Raw genomic sequence first — 19,820 nt, 5'->3', positions numbered from 1 at the left:
CATTGTTGACGCCCGGAGCATGATTCATCACTACGATGTTGTACGACAGTAATGTGTTTCCAGTGCGTTGTTTCTGTTTTATCGCATCCATATTTCATATTTATCTTTATATAATTTAAACATTAGGAAATTGGCTCTGTTAATTGAAGCAGAACTGCACTTGGTTTAAACATATTTATATTTCATCACATTGCATGAAATGTGGATTGGTAAACAAGCAACAATGCTTATATTAATACCGCTCCTGATGATTACATATTATATATACATTGGCAGTTTCAATACATAAATAAAAAAATATTTCAAAAATACAAATATCATGTAACAATATGGTAGAAGTGTATGATTAATGTACAGCTCATAGTTGGCATCACGATAAGTAAAGAGTTACTTCCTTAAACACTTTTGCGGGGGCACGAGTGGTCCGTTTAAGGCGCCGCGATTCGCTGTGCAGAGTTGCGTCCCTTGGGCAACCTATGATTGTGGGTTCGAATCCCGATTACGTTTCTAGGTTTGTCAGCACCATACCCGTGTTCCTGGGTTTCACCGAAGTGGTAAACGTCTGGGCTTTTCTCCCACATTAAGTTGACACGCCGTGATATAACTGGAATGCTGTTAAAAGCGGCGTTAAACTCAACTCACTCACTAAACACTTTCGCACTTAACATAATCGAGTTCAAATCTGTTAGATTTAGTAATAATCATATAAACGGATTCAATGATGTTAGTGTTAGTCACCTTATTCAGATTTGGGTTACCATAAAGAACTGTTTGCAAGTTATATCCACGGTACTAAAAATGCATATCGTGACTAATATTTGCATAATTTTTACACGTAAACAGATAGTGAGTAGCATCTATGTCTGTTAACCTTGTCAGCGTTTAAATCACTACACCCAAGCCTGAGGCGACAATGAATAACTTGGCACATTCAAAATCAAAGATTCAGATCGAAGTGAATGTCGGAAACTATTGGGACTTATGTCAAAGTCTTAAATTCATTTAGAGAACGAGCATTTTTGTATTCCTCTGGTAACGAATACCAAACTCTTGACCGTGTCGGGTAAAAAGGATTTAGCATAGTTATATGTCCTGTAAATTATTACAGTTTCTGGGACTGCAACTACTAACATCTGACAGTGTTCCAGGTATTAGCTCCGAAAGATATTCAGGTACATGTTGATAATACATTTTTTAAAAATTACCAATTTAAAATACTTTCTTCTTTCTGCCAAAGGTCGAAAGCCAGTTTCCTGATAAATTGTTTCATGATTCGTACCGCGAACAGCGCCCCATTTGGTTCTCAACGCATCTTGTTCCCTTATTTCAAGTAACAGTGCCTGTTTGTTCGTACGATTGTCCCTAAACATGGCAACAATAGTCGAAATTTGGTCTTATCAAGGATTTATAAATATTTTATACTGTTTATCTTGACAGACGATATTAAAAACCTCTCAGTTTGCCATTGGGCTGATCTTTTGGACGATATAATGGATATTGACTTTCCAAGTACAATCGTTTTGAAGTATTGCACCAAGATGTGATTTTGGACTTCTTGGATTGGAATATATAACGTCGGTTTATCTCCGTCGGTTTATCTCTGTCGTTTTTTTCTCAGTTTTGTGAGAATTAAACTTGACCTGTCACCTGTTTGCCCAATTTGATATTAAACAAAAGTCATGAAACAGTTACATTTTGATCATTAACAATAACATATACATAAGTATCGTCAGCAAACATGACTATGAATGCCTTCAACAATATCATGAATGCGAAAAAAGAAACAGCAACGGTCCAAGGTGTGAGCCCTGGGGAACTCCAGCTAAAACTGATTCTTAATTTGAATAACAGTCTTTCATGACTACGTTCTGGGTTTGGTCCCCTTAATAATTTTGAAACCAATCTAACAGGTTTCCGTAAATACAATATGAGATGAAGTTACAAATTATTCCTTTGTGTCAGACTTTATCAAAGGCTTTACTGATATCACAAAAGACACCTCGGATTTCCTTTCCTTTATCTAAAGCCTTAGCAGTGAAATTATATAAATATGTTAAATGATTAGAAGTACGTTACAGCTTTTGTAATGTTTAACATCATGGAAGTGATGTTTGTTTGTTGCTTAACACCCACACAGCAATATTCCAGATTCATGATGCCGGGGGCGGTCGGGTAGCCTAGTGGTTAAAGCGTTCGCTCGTCACGCCGAAGACCCGGGTTCGATTCCCGACATGGGTACAATGTGTGAAGCCCATTTCTGGTGTCCCTCGCCGTGATATTGCTGGAATTATTGCTAAAAGCGGCGTAAAACCATACTCACTCACTCACTCACTCACTTATGATGCCGGCTTGTAAATGATCGAGTCTTAATCAGACAATCGAGGGACTGATATCATGAGCAACGTCCCAAGTCATCGTACGATTGACACTTAATCAACAATGTAACGGAGACCACCAATTCCATTTAGTCACTGTCTGTGAAGATCCGGGGTAGAATAGGTCTTTTGCAACCAATGCTTGCCGTAAAAGGCGACTATGCTTGTCGTAAGAGGCGACTAACGGGATCGGATGGTCAGGCTCGCTGACTTGGTTGATGTCACCGATCCCAATTCCTTAGGTCGATGTCTATGATATCAATCAGTGGATTGTCTGGTCCAGACTCGATTATATACAGACCGCCGTCATATAGCCGGAATATTGCTGAGTGCGACGTTAAACAACAAACCAACCAACCAGCATTTAGTCGCCCTTCACAACAAGCATGTTTGGTATCACTTCTAACCCGGAGTCCCCGCGAGGTCATCGGTTCCCCGTGAGACCCGTCCTGAAAAAGCTGCACTGGCTACCTGTGAGACTCAGGATCGTGTTCAAGCTGATCATGTTTGTCTACAAATCGATCCATGGGCTATCCCCAGTATACCTCCAGGAACTCACTGCCCTTTACCAACCTGGCCGAACACTGAGATCTGCAAACAAACTACAGCTTGCTGTTCCACCAACCAGCAGAACAACATATGGCGACAGAACCTTCCGAAAAGCAGGTGCAACTCTATGGAATGCACTGCCCACTGATGTCAGGGGATCTGAAGATGTCAACACCTTTAGATCAAAACTCAAGACCATCCTCTTCAAAAGAGCATACGACTGAGCGCTCTTAAGCAGGCAGTATGTCTGGATAAGTAGCGCTATATAAATGTGTAATTTGAAAATTTGAAGAACTTGGTTATCTGGAAACCTCTACAACCGTTGGGAACATCTATATACAATTAAAGGTATAATTATTAGTACATTATTTACATGAATCAAGAAATATAATAATACGGACGTTTGCACAAGGAACTGTATCGTCTGGATTTAGGAGATTTGACGACAAAAATAGCTACTGATTCCGTGGCATTTCATTGGCTAACCAAGCAATGTTTTTTGCGTTCCATAAACCAAAATATAATAATAGGTCATGCTCACAAACGGACTATAGTTTCCTGATCATAGAATGGTCGGGGTTTGGGGTGCATTATGCGCTGATGGATGTCACTGATTTCGTACTGTTGTCTTCATTTTTGTGTGTTAATGGATAAATAAGCAGTCCGTGAAGCTACTATTGATGACATATTTGTTTGTTAGAAATGACTTCAATATGTTATTACGTTCACACACCGCGGTATTTACGTTTATACGTCTATAAATGCACAAATATAAGTCAATTCATTAGTAAATGCGATCTTTAGTTTTTCTCTCAATTGCAACAGTACATCAAGATAACCACTATAATAATAATACTATTTCGTAGTTCTTGTGGTTGAGAAGTGTTGTTTTTTTTTTGTTTAACGCCGCACTCAGATAATGGCCCTGTCACACAATAACGTATAGCAGTAAGGTGTGGCAACGTATGAGAATGTTTGCCGAAACACCGGCAAGGCTGAAACACGCTATGAATAAGTAAGGTGTAAGTTGTATACGTTAAAAGCCCGCTGGTATTTTCATGATTCAAATAAAACTGTTTTCTATGACACGGCACTGTTATTAAACGTGTTTCTAACGTTTAGCTAGCGTATTTGCACCGTAGTACCAGCGTTTTGTGGGTTTCTGTATATATTGGGTCCCGGTCAGTACCTCCTCATCACTGATTGAGACGTTGATGGAGACATCATAGAAGATCGAGGTGAAGGATCCTGAGAGGCTGCACCTAGAAAAAATACTCCAACATCAGCATGACATCCTCCAATTGACACTTTACCAGATCTTGCTCGGCCCCTGGCAGGTTTCTTTTTGAGAGGCATCTTGATGATGTTGACAGAGCGAGGACTACTGCTTGAGTGAAGTAGTTTGATGAATGGGTGTACACTACTAGTTATACTACTGCTGGACCCGTTTTGGGCACCTTTCCCCTACGCATCAGCGCGCTAGTGATACGTTACTCATACGCTGGGCATACGCTGGCCATACGTTGTACACACCAGACACACGCTACCAATACACTTTTATACGCAGTCATAAGTTATGTATAAGTCAGTGATACGCTACTAATACGTTTGACATGCGTTACATATACGGTGAATTCGTTATGTATACGCTATTTGTAGGCCAAAATCACGGTGTTTCGGTGAAAGCTCGACGTATGACAGCGTAGTCTTATATGTTGTAGTGTGACAGGGCCATTATTCCAGCTGTAAATAATCGAGTTTTGACCAGACAATACAGTGACTGACATCATGAACATCGATCCACGCAATTGGTATCGATGACATGCATCAACCAAGTCAGCGAGCCTGACCTCCCGATCCAGTTAGTCGCCTCTTACGAAAAGCATAGTCGCCTTTTACGACAAAGTTGAGAAGTGACCGGTTGAAATAACAGTAACCAGTTGGCGCACTAACCACCATGTTGGGATCTAGTTGTTATCATCTCCTGTATATGAGCATGTTCATGACAATCGCCTATGTTCTGCAATGAGTTTCAACAGGTTAACCACAGGTGTCGAAAGCACTTGTTTGAAATTGACAACCCATAATTCTTTTCCGGTACAATATAGATTTCATCTTGCGAGGTGTTTATTGTGTTACCTGCTGTCACATGTTCTGAAAGGTCACTTATATCAAACCAACGATCATTTATCGAGATATGATACAATTTGTGTTTTCCTGACAGGCAGCGCGAACAATTGACCAATTAATCTTCTGTGACATCTGTTCGGTCAAGGAATCTTGAAACAGGTTGTGTGTCGTTTAACATGAGACATGAAGGTTTAGTCTGAGATGGTAAAATTCCTATTTCATTGAGTGAGTGAGTGAGTTGGGTTTAACGCCGCTTTTAACAGTATTCCAGTTATATCACGGCGTGTCAACTTAATGTGGGAGGATAGCCCGAAGTGATGCAGGTCTCAGACGTTTACCACTTCGGTGAAACCCACGAGAACGGGTATGGTGCTGACAAACCTAGAAACATAATCGGGGCGAACCGGGATTCGAACCCACAATCATAGGTTTCTGGCGCGCCCAAGGGACGCAACTCTGCACAGCGAATCGCGGCGCCTTAGACGACTGGGCTACCCGTGCACCCCTATTTCATTGGAATTGTCAGTGTCTTTTGCTGTGGTTCTGCAAAAAGAGGGGCCGTGGGGTAGCCTGGTAGGTATAACGTTCGCACGCCAGGCCAAAGACCCGGGTCCGTTAACCCACATTGTTACCATGTGTGAAGCCAATTTCTAGTGTCGTGATATTGCTGAAATATTACTAAAGGCGGTGTAAAACCATACTCACTCACTCTGCATTAAGAAATACTCTGTTTGGTGAAATCCGCTCTGGTTGGTTTTACCAAAGTGTTCTAATGTCGCACAATACATATATCATCATAATCATCATCATAATCATCATTATCATCATCTGATTTGTATTTTTAAAGTATTTTTTAGATGCACATATACCACATCGTATGCTTGAAAATGACCTGTATTTATACTAAAGATAAACCATATGGGATTTCTTAAGGTTTGCATGTTAATTTAGTTTTTTCCTCTTAAAAGTACAAAAGTTGAAATTTACATTCTACCTGTGTGTCAGGTTAGTTTCACCATCCTCCAGCTCTGGACTGGATTACTGACAGACCGCCGTCGTAAAGCTGAAATATTGCGGCGTTAAACAAGAAACCAACAAAACAAAATTGTTCCTGTGGTGTAGTGTGCACAACGTTCGATAATAATCAATATACAAGACCAAAAAGTCCATATCAAGATTATTATTGATTTTCAGTTATGATGACAGTTACGTTCTATTGTTAAAAGATCACTTATCCATTTCCCTTCTGTGAAGGGAATCCCCGGGAGATTCAACACGCACCTAAAATAACCGGAAAAACAGGTATATTTTAACAAAAAAAATACGTCCTTCCATGCATTTATTTTGTTCAGTCGAAAGAATTTAATTTGAAATGTTGTCAAAAACTTGACAATGCTTCTGTGTTCATAACCACACAACGACATCGTCAGAACAGTGACGGAACATGAATGTGCACTAATCTATCGTCGACATGGAAATGTCCACAAGTAATACTTCAAACATTAATGTGCGTTTATCCTTTATTTGACTTGTTCTCACGAACATGCAATGTGTATGCTGAACATGCAATACGACATTCGATATGACACAAACATTAATCAAATGCACTCCAGTTACGTAGGTTTTATCGCTTAAGACATGCTTTGTGTACATCCACACGATTTCAAGTGTATTACCGTTAATCTTATCAGGAAATGACATTTCGATTTCATTTGATAGTGATTAATCGGAGTTGTAATGATATCGTTATTGACAAAACTGATTGACAAAACTGGCGTTATACTCACATAACTAATTGTGATACAAACATAATAATAAAGATAGCCTTCAGTAAATTGTCACATATGCCAAAGTTGATTCGGTAATTGTCTCAATAGTAGTGCGATATCGACGGGGTGGTGGTGGTGGTGGTGGTGGTGTGGGTGTGTGTGTGTGTGGGGGGGGGGGGGGGGGGGGGGGGGGGGGGTGTACGAGTCGCTGTTCGGCTTGTCTCGGAAATAACACCAGTTGGTCACGAATGTGTGGGACATCCATTAATCTCTTCCTTAAGTGAATCACTCCTAAATGCCCTTCAAAGACCTAATATCTGTACATATAATTTATTTTATTTTTTTTATATAGGCTTGCGAAGCCACAATGTATTATAAAAAAAAACGGGGTCCACACCCAACCGTTTGTTTTTTTGCAACAATTACAAGAGGAGGTTTCGTGTTGGACTCCGGATATCTTTTCAGAAGGTGTTTACTGCAAGATGATATTGGAAATGAATACAGATTGTCACGTTGTCTGACTGTAGACAGGATATATGATAACTTGTTTGATAGGCATTACTTAGAAGTTGCCGGATGACGAGATAGACACAATTTTATGGATAACAACTTCTTTAATACTGTAAAAAGCGACGTTTCGGTATAGATCCTTATACCGTTGTCAAGCAAGGTATAAGGATCTATACCGAAACGTCGCTTTTTACAGTATTAAAGAAGTTGTTATCCATAACATTGTGTCTATCACGATATATGATCTTAACAATCACCGGGAGTGACAATGTAGACAGGATCTCATTGGAGTTTGTGATTGACAATTGCCCAGTGAGCATGCTGTGCATTGGTGCCTGAATTGGGGACAACAGAGGTGACAGTTTTAATTGGAAGTGAATGTTTAATACCGTGTTTTTAATCATCTCGTCATCTCCATGTTTTACCAAGTATAGAAGAAGGTGAAATTGGGTTTAACGTCGCGTCCAAGATTATTGCACTTATATAGCGACGTGCATGCACGTGTATGTGTGTGTGTGGCTGCTTGTACTAGTCCGGACTGATGCCGATTTATAGTGCTAGCTCACTGAGATACCACGCCGCAGTTTAACATGAATACCCCACTCAGACACAGTATACTGACTCCGAGCCGACCAGTCCTTGTTTTAGCCCCTTAATGCCGAGCGCCAGACAGGGTAACAACAAGTACAATCTTTTAACGTCTTTTTGTATGACGCGGCCCGGGATCGAACCCTAGACCTTCCGCTCTCCGGGCGGACGCTGTACCACAAGACCACGGAGGCGGTCAAGTATAGAAGAAACAATGGTATCGGATAGCGAAATTCTATGTCAAAGACAATCTGTAACAGTTTCTGGCTGGTGACATTTTAGTGAACTTGACAAGTGATCATGGATTTTAATATTCATTTCATAACACATGTAGTTTGTCAAAGTGTAAATAGGACTTTGACTTACATCATTTCAAAGTGGAGAAATGTCACACAATCGTAAGGAATCCAAAGGATCACGAAATAATTAAAAAAAACTATACTCTAAACGACCATAATATGTGTATAAACTTCGGAAATATTCCAAATTTGGAATTTCGGGAAATGTGACAAAGTTGTTTTTGCAGGAACAAGATGCTGTATGGACGGCCATCGCCGAGAGAGCCAAAGAACCACGTAAAAGACGATACAATCGTTTGGAAACCACAGGAGCACGAAATAATTTTTAAAATACGAAACAAACTCTGAACGACCATAACCTGAGCTTAAACTGCAGAAATACTCCAAATTTAGAATGTAGGGAAGTGTGACAAAATTGTTTTTACACGAAGATAATACCATGTGTTTGAACTCTGAGATGGCCGAAGTTGATGACAAATCACTTCAATTGTAAAGAAAGAAATTGCTTGACAGCTGCTAATTCATATGTCACAAAACGAAAGAAAGTCACCGGTTCTGTCTAGAAGGTTAGCGTATCCTGCCCCATTGGTGACAACACCAGTTCACAGAGAACAGAAATATAAATGGCGATAACGACCAAGAAAAAAATACGAATAATCATGTGACTGTATGCCACGTGTATGCAATGGGGGTTATTACGTTAGATCCCGTCAAGACAATAACTTGAAGTCTCATCCTCAAGTACACAGGATGTGAACTTTGTCGGTGTTATGTATTTGCACATATATTTTGGCGTTTAACATGAATTCCCTACTCCGACACAGTATAATGACCCCGAGCCGACCAGTCCTTGTTTTAGCCCCTTAATGCCGAGCACCAGACAGGGTAACGACAAATACCATCTTTTAACGTCTTATGGTATTACGCGGCCGGGGATCGAACCCCGGACCTTTGCTCTAGATCTCCGTGCGGACGCTCTATCACTAACAACGGAGATGGTCCTTTTTAATATGTAGCCTTATAACCCAATGATGAGGTTACTGTACTCATTTCATTTTCCGCCTGAATGATACAACAATACTGTCATGTCACAGGTGCGCACATGTGGGTTTTTGTTTTGCGTGTGATTGGCCATTACATGTGTGCTATGTACATAAATTACACGCATGAGTAGACTTGCATATTGCAGGCACACTTCATCACGTTTTCAGCGTAGTGTAAACATGCTATGAATGTACAAATGTTATGTTCAATTAAGATTGTGAATGTGTAAGTAATAATGAACCAAACTGCACGTGATTTATACAACACTTCATGTCATCGAACATTTACACCTCCTCGTGCGATGACAAATCACGTTTTTCACGTGCAGTAGCCTCCGAAGTGGGTAGCATTGCGTCAATGACTGTGATGACCGATTTTACAATTGCAAGGCACTCACGAATATTGTATGGACGCTTCACGTATCTTACCGGCCATTGCACTGGATTTATATGTTCTTTCAAAACTGTGAAATGAAATACTGCGTTTCCCTGCATGTAATATGTCAGTTTTGTATATAAACGTTAAAACTAATTCTTGTTTAATTATATTCCTTTAATGTATTCACACTAACTATATTTGAATACATATACATAAATGATAGGAAGATAGTACAAATATCAAATGCTGTATTGATAATGCTCCAACTAAATGTAATAACATTATTATAATAATGAAAAAATAACATTTCACATTTAAATCTGTCTTAGGGGAAGCGACACACAGTGAAACTCCTATAGAAAATAATTGAGTTATCATAATGTCTGGCAGAAAAAAGCCACAAGATAGATATGTGAACACAAATAGTTCGATAAAAATGGCAAATTAAGGTAAATAACATTAACAGAATATAATTAAACATTAGTCTTCAATCTTTGAGAATGACTTGTCGGAAGGTATATGTCATGATGACTTTATTCAAATCTATAAACGTACTTTCCTTGTGACAATCCAACAACATTCTGCCCAGTACATTATCAATACTTTTAAACTCACCCATTAACCACTTTTAGAGTTAAATAACATAGCCCGTGGTTTTAAATCAAAAGCAGCTGCGAATCAATATCCTCCATAAATAATCCGCCGTGTGGAATTTCCTGCCTCAGCCGCTGATAACTTATCGATATTCTACAGACTTGGCACTGGCACAAGGTCAAGGTCGTATAACAAAATGGCGGCCGTCTGTTTATAGATAAGATGCTAAGCATCGTGCTCTCAAAGATGAACGGGGCGGTTGTGCTGCTGGCTTTGGCGCTAATAATTCACGGAAGTCACGGTATTGTATTAGTGGCCTGTATGGCTGTATATATGTGTGTGTGTTTTATGTTTAATTGTTACATTCACAGGACGGTATCAGGCTAACATTTCAACACATCAGGCATGTAGCAGTGAAATATTTCAGCCCTGTGCATGTTTGTGGAGGCAGGCAGAATAACAACACGGATTCGTATTTACATGGACATCTACAGTATTGCCTTTCCACAGAGTCTGACTTATGATATATATGAAGCAGTGCGCTACATTTACTTCTGACACTCAGCACATAAGTACCAATCGATTAGGTGCTACATACAGAACTACTACAAGTATAATACGCGAAACATCATTAATGAAAGGCGTTATATGTACAAAGCCTCACTACACCCTTACTGTATTTGAATTAAAAGATTCGAATAATTTTGTAAAACTTGGCCTCCATCAGTTACACTTTGTTAACCGGCCTTAAATGTCGAGCTCATCTTTCTCGGTTGCCATGGTACTGTAAGTTTCCATCACTTTTGACTGAGGCCATCCCCGTTCATCAACGGTGGTGTTTATAAATAAACGGCCGAAGCCAATTAGATTGGATGGCGTCAGATAGACGGATAGCTGTGTCCTGATGGGGGTATTTGATGATGCAGTTTACATCAGTTGGTTTGGTTTTATAACGCAGGGCATAGAGGAGAGATAATTCAGAATGCCCCAAAACCTAGATTAATTACTTCCATATATGTGTCAGTTTTCGTATTTAGATGACTAGATATCTTGTAAGATAAGACTGGCGATTGCAAAGTTTTGACTACAGATAGAGCGGTCGCTCTTCACAGTTCCCTATCGTTGTGTTATTCGGGGGCACGGGTGGCCCAGTCGTCTAAGGCGCCGCGATTAGCTGTGCAGAGTTGCGTCCCTTTAATACATAAATAAAAAATGTATCAAAAATACAAATATCATTTAACAATATGATAGAAAGGTGTAATTAATGTACAGTTCATATACCACCAACATTGTTGGCTTTACGATTCCGACTTCGGGTTACTTCCTGAAACACTTTCGCGGGGGCACGGGTGGCCAAGTCGTCCAAGGCGCCGCGATTTGCGTCCCTTGGGCACGCCAGAAACCTATGATTGTGGGTTCGAAACCCGGTTCGCCCCTACTATGTTTCTAGGTTTGTCAGCACCATACCCATGCTCGTGGGTTCACCGAAGTGGTAAACGTCTGCGACCTGCATCACTTCGGGCTTTCTTCACACTTTAAACTGACACGCCGCGATATAACTGGAATACTGTTAAAAGCGGCGTTAAACCGAACTCACTCACGTTGTGTTATTCCCACTACATATACAGGTACACATGTGAAGGATGCTACTGGTGTTAACATCCTTGAATGAACGGAACAGTGTTAAATAAACGTGGTCGCATGGTTAGACCACAGGGATACGTAGCTGTACAAACAATAAATAAACAATATTGCCCCGTGTATCCTACGAGGCCGAACAAATATAACAGTCTCACGTCCATAATTGAGAGGCCACTCAGCTGAGGTTCGTAGGACGCATAATATTTTATATATAGTTTTTTCTACAACTACGTATTCCTGTGGATTCACGGACGCATGTTGTAGAGACAGTGTGTACGGAACTCTGATAGGATCGCCACACTGGCTGTTTGAGTGTTCTGGACGATGCTTGCTGACGATACAGGTTGATGTAGGTTTTGTTTGTTTGTTTGTGTTTTACGCCGCACTCAGCAATATTGCAGCTATATGACAGCGGTCTGTAAATAATAATCGAGTCTGGACCAGACAATGCAGAGATTGACATCATGAGCATCGAACTACGCAATTGTGACACGATGACATGCATCAACCAAGTCAGCAAGCCTGACCACCCGATCCGTTACGACAAGCATGGGTTGCTGAAGACTAATTCTTACCAGGAATCTTCATGGGTTGATGTTTGTACAAATCGATAATGGCAACGTACACGTCCAGCTAGTTAATGATTCAGCTCTTTTTAACTCTAAAACACACACATAACTTGATGTAATTTTCCTAAAAAATATGCAGTTCGTGATAACTTGTGAAATAGATCCAATAGCACTATATTTTGGTTGGTTTGTCGTTTAACGTCGTACTTAGCAATATTCCAATTGTATATATTAGAGAGGCCTGTAAATGAGTCTGGACCAGGCAAACCAGTGATTGATATTGTGAGCAACGATCCACGCCGTCGGGGTACGATGACACGCAATCAACCAGGTCACCAAGCATGACCATCCGATCCATTCGGGCGCCCATTACGACCAGCATAGGTTGCTGGGGACTAGTTCTAACCCGGAATCCCCACGGGGGTTGACGCTATGTTCAACATCACACATCCAACAGGTGTACGGCACCTCAGAGTCAGTGTGCCGCCGTTGTGTAGATGCAGGCGCGTTGCAGAAGCGTTTGTAGTGAGATGACATGAAACTAAACAATCGTGTAGAAATTCAATATAGTTTCCTCTTTAACTGGAATTCATAGGGAGGTAAGAGTATCCGTGTTTCAATCGGAAAAGCCTTGTGGTTAGAGCGTTCTCTCCGAACAGCGAAAATCCTGGTTCGAATTCGGTACAATGTGTGCAGTTCCTACAATTTTAGTAGAGTCTGTTTGTGTATACATTACAGGCCGCCGTGTTGGTACAGAGCAGCGGCTGTACGGGGATCTGTTCCAGTCCTACAACCCCGAATCCCGACCGGTGGAGAACGCCAGTAAACCAGTCATCGTCAGCTTCGGCATCGCTCTCAATCAACTCCTGGATCTGGTGAGTTGGAGGCGAGCGGGGAAAGTAGGAAGGACGGCGTGACCTCTCTTCTCCAGCCTCGTTAGAATATCACAGTGGACACCATCATTAATCACCATTGGCCTCAACATAGTCTGTCTCCAAAATCGAGAGATAAATTTGAAAAAACAAATCCAACTCAAGCCCAGGATGATTTGGCAAGGCAAGGTGGCGTCAGCTCCGGAAATTCAGCATTGTTCCGGGTTCCATTCGGCTTTTTATTTTGTTTTGTAGATATGGATTTAAAAATAAGATTACAGAGCTCCAGATAAGCTGCGTATCTGCGTGAAATACGCATCAGAAATGCAGAAAGACGCAGTAAAATAAAATCGAAGCGTATCAAATACGCAACGAACATTACAGATACACTACAAAAATAAAACTTGTGCGTATCATCAAAATATTGTGAAGTAACCCGGCGTATTCGATTAGCAAATCAGCAACTTATTTTGAAATTATAAACGGGCATTCCGTCAACCTTGCCACACTCCACGATGACAGTTACATCATAATCATTTGCCATCACACTTTCTTGTGGAAGTATCTTGGTATTTTTGAGTCCTGTAAAGCTCTCGAACCCACACGACACCAGTTTGCAGGGAGTAGATGAATAGTGTTTAAATATTTAACTTAAATACCCACATGTGTAAAAACTAGTGGGTAACCGAAATTTGAATACCCAGATAGAATTACTGATACCCAATGATTTTAAAATGTATGGGTAAATACCCACAACACCAAAAGCTTATCTGGAGCTCTGTAAGATATAAGTCTCCGAGGCAAATCAGTTAGTGATATTATTTATTCCAGGAGGCAACTGTAGGGTATCAGTTGATGCAGTGCTTGTCAGACTGTTTTGGAAGCTGGATGGAAAAATGCCTGCTGTATTAAAAACATAGAATAAGTCCGTGCTGTCATGTTTCTGTAGCATACAAACTGCAGATATTCCTGTCAGGGCGGAGGGCTAGTGCTATGTGGTCCGTTACAAGTGGAGATAACTTACGGGCGTCTGGTGTGAAGTAAAATAACTGCACATTGGTAGACCAAGTTAAAGGCATCATTTGGCCAAGGCCAAATTTACAATGCGGCACTTACCATGACTCTAAGGTAACTTAAACTGGACCTAATCCCTAGATGTTGTGAATTATGAATACAATTATATGCCCGAATTTGACTGTTGTCATATTTCTCTTGTAATTAACAGGATGAGAAGAACCAAGTTCTGACCACGGCTGTTTGGGTGCACGAGGTGGGTACATGGTTAGATTTTACGTGCGCTACAATAGTAGACGCTTAACCAGTTTTACCACAAGTTGACACACAGTGTACACTCGTAACAAACCACCTTACAACGTAAAACCATACTGACATCTACTAGTAACAGAGCACTTATATCGCAGAAAAATGCTGATATCCACTAGTAACAGACCACTTTACAACTTAGAACAATGCTGACATCCACTAGTAACAGACCACTTTACAAAGTACAACCATGCTGACATCCACTAGTAACAGACCACCTTACAACGTAAAACCATACTGATATCTACTAGTAACAGAGCACTTATATCGAAGAAAAATGCTGATATCCACTCGTAACAGATCTAGACCACTTTACAACGTAGAACAGTGCTGACATCCACTAGTAACATACCACTTTACAACGTACAACCATGCTGACATCCACTAGTAACAGACCACTTTACAGCGTCATGACATCCACTAGTAACAGACCACTTTACAGCATACAACCATGCTGACATCCACTAGAAACAGACCACTTTACAACGTAGAACCATGCTGACATCCACTAGTAACAGACCACTTTACAACGTAGAACCATGCTGACATCCACTAGTAACAGACCACTTTACAACGTAGAACCATGCTGACATCCACTAGTAACAGACCACTTTACAACGTAGAACTCATGCTGACATCCACTAGTAACAGACCACTTTACAACGTAGAACCATGCTGACATCCACTAGTAACAGACCACTTTACAACGTAGAACTCATGCTGACATCCACTAGTAACAGACCACTTTACAACGTAGAACCATGCTGACATCCACTAGTAACAGACCACTTTACAACGTAGAACCATGCTGACATCCACTAGTAACAGACCACTTTACAACGTAGAACCATGCTGACATCCACTAGTAACAGACCATTTTACAACGTACAACAATGCTGACATCCACTAGTAACAGACCACTTTTACAGCGTACAACCATGCTGCCATCCGCTAGTAACAGACCACTTTACAACGTACAACCATGCTGACATCCACTAGTAACAGACCACTTTACAACGTACAACCATTCTGACATCCACTAGTAACAAACCACTTTACAACGTACAACCATGCTGCCATCCACTAGTAACAGACCATTTTACAGCGTACAACAATGCTGACATCCACTAGTAACAGACCACTTTACAACGTAGAACCATGCTGACATCCACTAGTAACAGACCACTTTACAGCGTACAACCATGCTGACATCCACTAGAAACAGACCACTTTACAACGTAGAACCATGCTGACATCCACTAGTAACAGACCACTTTACAACGTAGAACCATGCTGACATCCACTAGTAACAGACCATTTTACAGCGTACAACAATGCTGACATCCACTAGTAACAGACCACTTTACAACGTACAACTATGCTGACATCCACTAGTAACAGACCACTTTACAACGTACAACCATGCTGACATCCACTAGTAACAAACTACTTTTACAACGTACAACCATGCTGACATCCAGATGCGCTGCGAACAATATGCAAACTAAATCACCATTACGTTTTTGAAAACCCCAATAGTATTACAACACACTGCGTAATTACCAAATGTATGCTTGTCACACGCCACCTATATTACTTTACACATACTGATCGCATGCAGGCGTCACATATTAACAAACTCTAATCCCCTGGGAATAATGCATAAACAAGGCATGGGTCTCGCTTATTTTTACTGAAACATATATATTGCTGTTTTTGATTTATGCGATATGTTACACGCACGCACGCACGCACACACAATGTGAATGAGAACTTGTGAATATATACTCAATAGCCCAAAACAATGACCCCTCCCTGAGACACTAGACGTGATCGGGCTCGCGTGGCCTTGTCATCTTAGGCCCCGCAATACGCTGTGGAGAGTTGTGTCACGCCAGAAATCTATCATTGTGGGTTTGAATCTCGGTTCGCCCAGATTATGGTTCTAGGTTTGTCAGCACCGTGCCCGTGGGTTTCACCGAAGTGGTAAACGTCCGAGACCTGTATCTCGTCGGGCTTACCTGCCATATTAAGCCGATGCGCATATATGTAAATGAAATACTGTTCAAATCGGCGTTAAACCCAACCCAGCTGACTCACTCACTCACTCCAAGGCGCGATCTTGTTCATACAGATCCGTGAACAAATATGCTTTTGGTAATCTCCAAATCAGGACTTAAAATGCGGTAATAGTTTACTCTGAGTATTCCCGACCATCTGTAAATATTGGAAATGTATTATGTTAAATCTATATATATTACACCTAACTCTATATCCAGGAGTGGACCGACGAGAACCTGAGATGGGACCCCGAGGACTACGATGGCCTAGACACGCTAATGATTCCCTCTACCAACGTGTGGGTGCCCGACATGTTCCTCTTCAACAAGTAAGTTTACCTAACATCAGCAATGTGACGCACTTCGCTGTTAGCTCCCTTAGCTATACAAGGATCTCGTGATCACAGCTCAAACCCCATGATTCCTAGTCTGGAAGCAGCATACCCCTGGGTGCATGGGTTGACATGATCTACGGCCTGCACCACCTTTGACTTTCACCTTACACACCACACTGGGATGTTTTGACTCATAGGCGGTTACCTCCCGTAATTACAGAATTCATAAACTTCGTTGGAACCCCGTGGAATAAGCGCGGTCGACTATACCGGTGACGGGTCTCCCTTTCATTAGGGGCGGTGAGGTACCCTTGTGGCTAGAGCGTTCGCTTGTCGCGCAGAAAACCCGGGTTCGATTCCCAACATGGACAAACTGTGTGTAGCCTATTTCGCGGTGATATTGCTGGAATATTGCTAAGAGCGTCGTAAACCCATACTCACTCACTCACACCCTTTCATTTTTGTGACACATTTTCTATTTTTTTTTATTTATTTAAGGGTTTCGTTAAAAAAAGACTGAAAAACTAACAACATAACGGAATGTGTAAAACACATGTACCAAAAACGAATTGTCACAGACAGTTGGAGTGAGTGAGTGAGTATGGTTTTACGCTGCTTTTAGCAATATATTCCAGCAATATCACTGCAATATTCACACATTGTACCCATGTCGGGAATCGAACCCGGGTCTTCGGCGTGACGAGCGAACGATTTAACCACTAAGTTACCCGACCGCCCCCAGACAGTTGGAGACAAAATAAGAAATGCATGAATTTCCTGTGCAATTACCCATAAACCCCCACGTTCCCACAGACTTTTACAACTATTGCAATTAGACCAATAAGTATGCCTCCTTTTGAGAACTCTCAGGTTCTCTCGTAATACCGGACTCTAATGTGAGGAAAGCTATTTCCATGTAAGGTCTGTGCAGACTGCAGCATTAAGCAATATTCATCTATTCATGAGGCTGGCAGCCATAGACTAGTATATGGAATATTGGCTTATTTCCAGGGCTGGTGACAACGCCGATGGCTTTGTCAACGTGACCGGCAGCAAGGTGAAGATTGGGAACGATGGTCTGGTCAGGTGGATGGTGCCTATTATGGTTAAGAGTTCCTGCGTTGTCGACGTCACCTACTTCCCCTACGACGACCAGAAATGTCACCTTCGGTTCGGTTCGTGGATCTATGATGTTACCCAAGTTGACATGCGCCTCAATGCAGACAAACCAGACCTTGGTCATTATGTCCAGAACAGCGAATATGACCTGACAGCCGTTAGTGTGAGCCGAAGTCTGGTAGACAGCAACTGCTGTCCTGGCGATGGCTCGCACGCCATGGTCGACTGTCACATCAGCGTCAAGCGAAAGTCGCTGTATTATGATTACATTGTCATTGCTCCAACCATAATGCTTTGCATCCTGACATTGGTCAGTTTTCTACTCCCCTGCCACAAGGGAGAGAAGATCAATATTGGGTTGACCGTGTTTCTCACCTTGTACGTGCTGCAGTTGCTGATTGCTGAGAACGTCCCTGACACCAACTCCACGCCAGTGCTAGGTGAGATATGAATCAGAACTGAGTTGTCCCCCCCTTGGGGATTCCAAGGTAGATCCTACAGTCGGCCATGTTTGTAACTGTCAACTTTAATGAACATAGTGGTCTGGTAGTCCAGACAACTAAGCGGTGAGGTGAGATGAAACTGGGGTTAACGTCGCATTCAATAGTCTTGCACTTATATAGAGAAGGGAATGCATGTGTGTTTTTGTGTGTGTGCACATTCGTGCGTGTGAGTCCGGACGAATACGGGTTAATCGTGCATTCCACGCGGCAGTCCTATATGGATACTCCACTCAGACAGAGTACACGGACCCCGAGCCGATCAGTCCTTCTTTTATGCCCTTGTTACCCTTGTTGCAGACAGGGTAACAATAGGTACACTATTTTAACGTCTTTTGGTTTAATACGGCCGATGATCGAACCACTAGACCCGAAGGTGATAGAGTTGTTGTTGATTATTTATAAGCATCTGAATTTCATTTGTGATCAGGGCCCCGAGACGGTGGTCCAGTAGTCAGAGGTGTTGCAATTCGCTGTTCTGAATTGCTTGCTTTGTTTGTTTGCTTTGTTTGTTGCTTAACGCCGCACTCCGCAATATTCCAGCTATATGACGGCGGTCTGTAAATAATCGAGTCTGGACCGGGCAATCCAGTGATCGATGTCATGAACATCGATCCACGCAATTGGGATACGATGACCTGCATCAACCACGTCAGTGAGCCTAACCACCCGATCCCGTTAGTCGCCTTTTACGACAAGCATAGTCGCCTTTTACGGCAAGCATGGGTTGCTGAAGACCTATTCTACCCACGGGTCGAATTGCTTGCAGGAGATTGTCGATCATAGGTACGATTTATGATCCTTGGTTTGTCAACACCGTACCTCGGCTCGTTGTTTCACCGTGATATAACGGAGATATTGCTCAAGGCTTCGATAATTTACGGAAATGAGTTCAACGTTGTTCGGAGAGTCGGGAGAGATAAATCCATATCTATTTCCATATCTATCAAAGGTGCAATGAGACAACAAGACTTATATACTACAAGACTACAATTAGGAAGTAGTTGTGTATTTCGTTTGTTTGCTGTTTAACGCCACGATTGGCAATAGTCCAGCTATATGACGACAGTCTGTAATAAATCGATTTTGACCAGACAATCCTATGATCTACTTCATTGGCATCGATCTACGCAAGTGGAATACGGTAAAATGCATCAACCAAATC

General features: G+C 41.6%; 1 protein-coding gene across 1 annotated transcript in view; it reads left to right on the top strand.

Moving 5' to 3' along the window:
* The first annotated feature begins 10,413 nt into the window (after positions 1-10,413).
* Positions 10,414-19,820, top strand: part of LOC124146811 (neuronal acetylcholine receptor subunit alpha-5-like) — an 11,405-nt gene continuing 1,998 nt past the window's right edge. The window contains exons 1-5 of the mRNA XM_046517276.2: positions 10,414-10,537; positions 13,185-13,321; positions 14,544-14,588; positions 16,921-17,030; positions 18,048-18,595. Of these exons, the coding sequence (XP_046373232.2) occupies positions 10,459-10,537; positions 13,185-13,321; positions 14,544-14,588; positions 16,921-17,030; positions 18,048-18,595 (919 nt within the window). The 5' untranslated portion in view covers positions 10,414-10,458. The remainder of the gene's footprint in view (positions 10,538-13,184; positions 13,322-14,543; positions 14,589-16,920; positions 17,031-18,047; positions 18,596-19,820) is intronic.

The sequence above is a fragment of the Haliotis rufescens genome, unplaced genomic scaffold (assembly GCF_023055435.1).
Source record: "Haliotis rufescens isolate VD_foot unplaced genomic scaffold, xgHalRufe1.0.p SCAF_1, whole genome shotgun sequence".
Lineage (NCBI taxonomy): Eukaryota > Metazoa > Mollusca > Gastropoda > Lepetellida > Haliotidae > Haliotis > Haliotis rufescens.
Note: the sequence above shows the minus strand (reverse complement) of the source record. Positions and strands in the feature narration are given on the sequence as shown.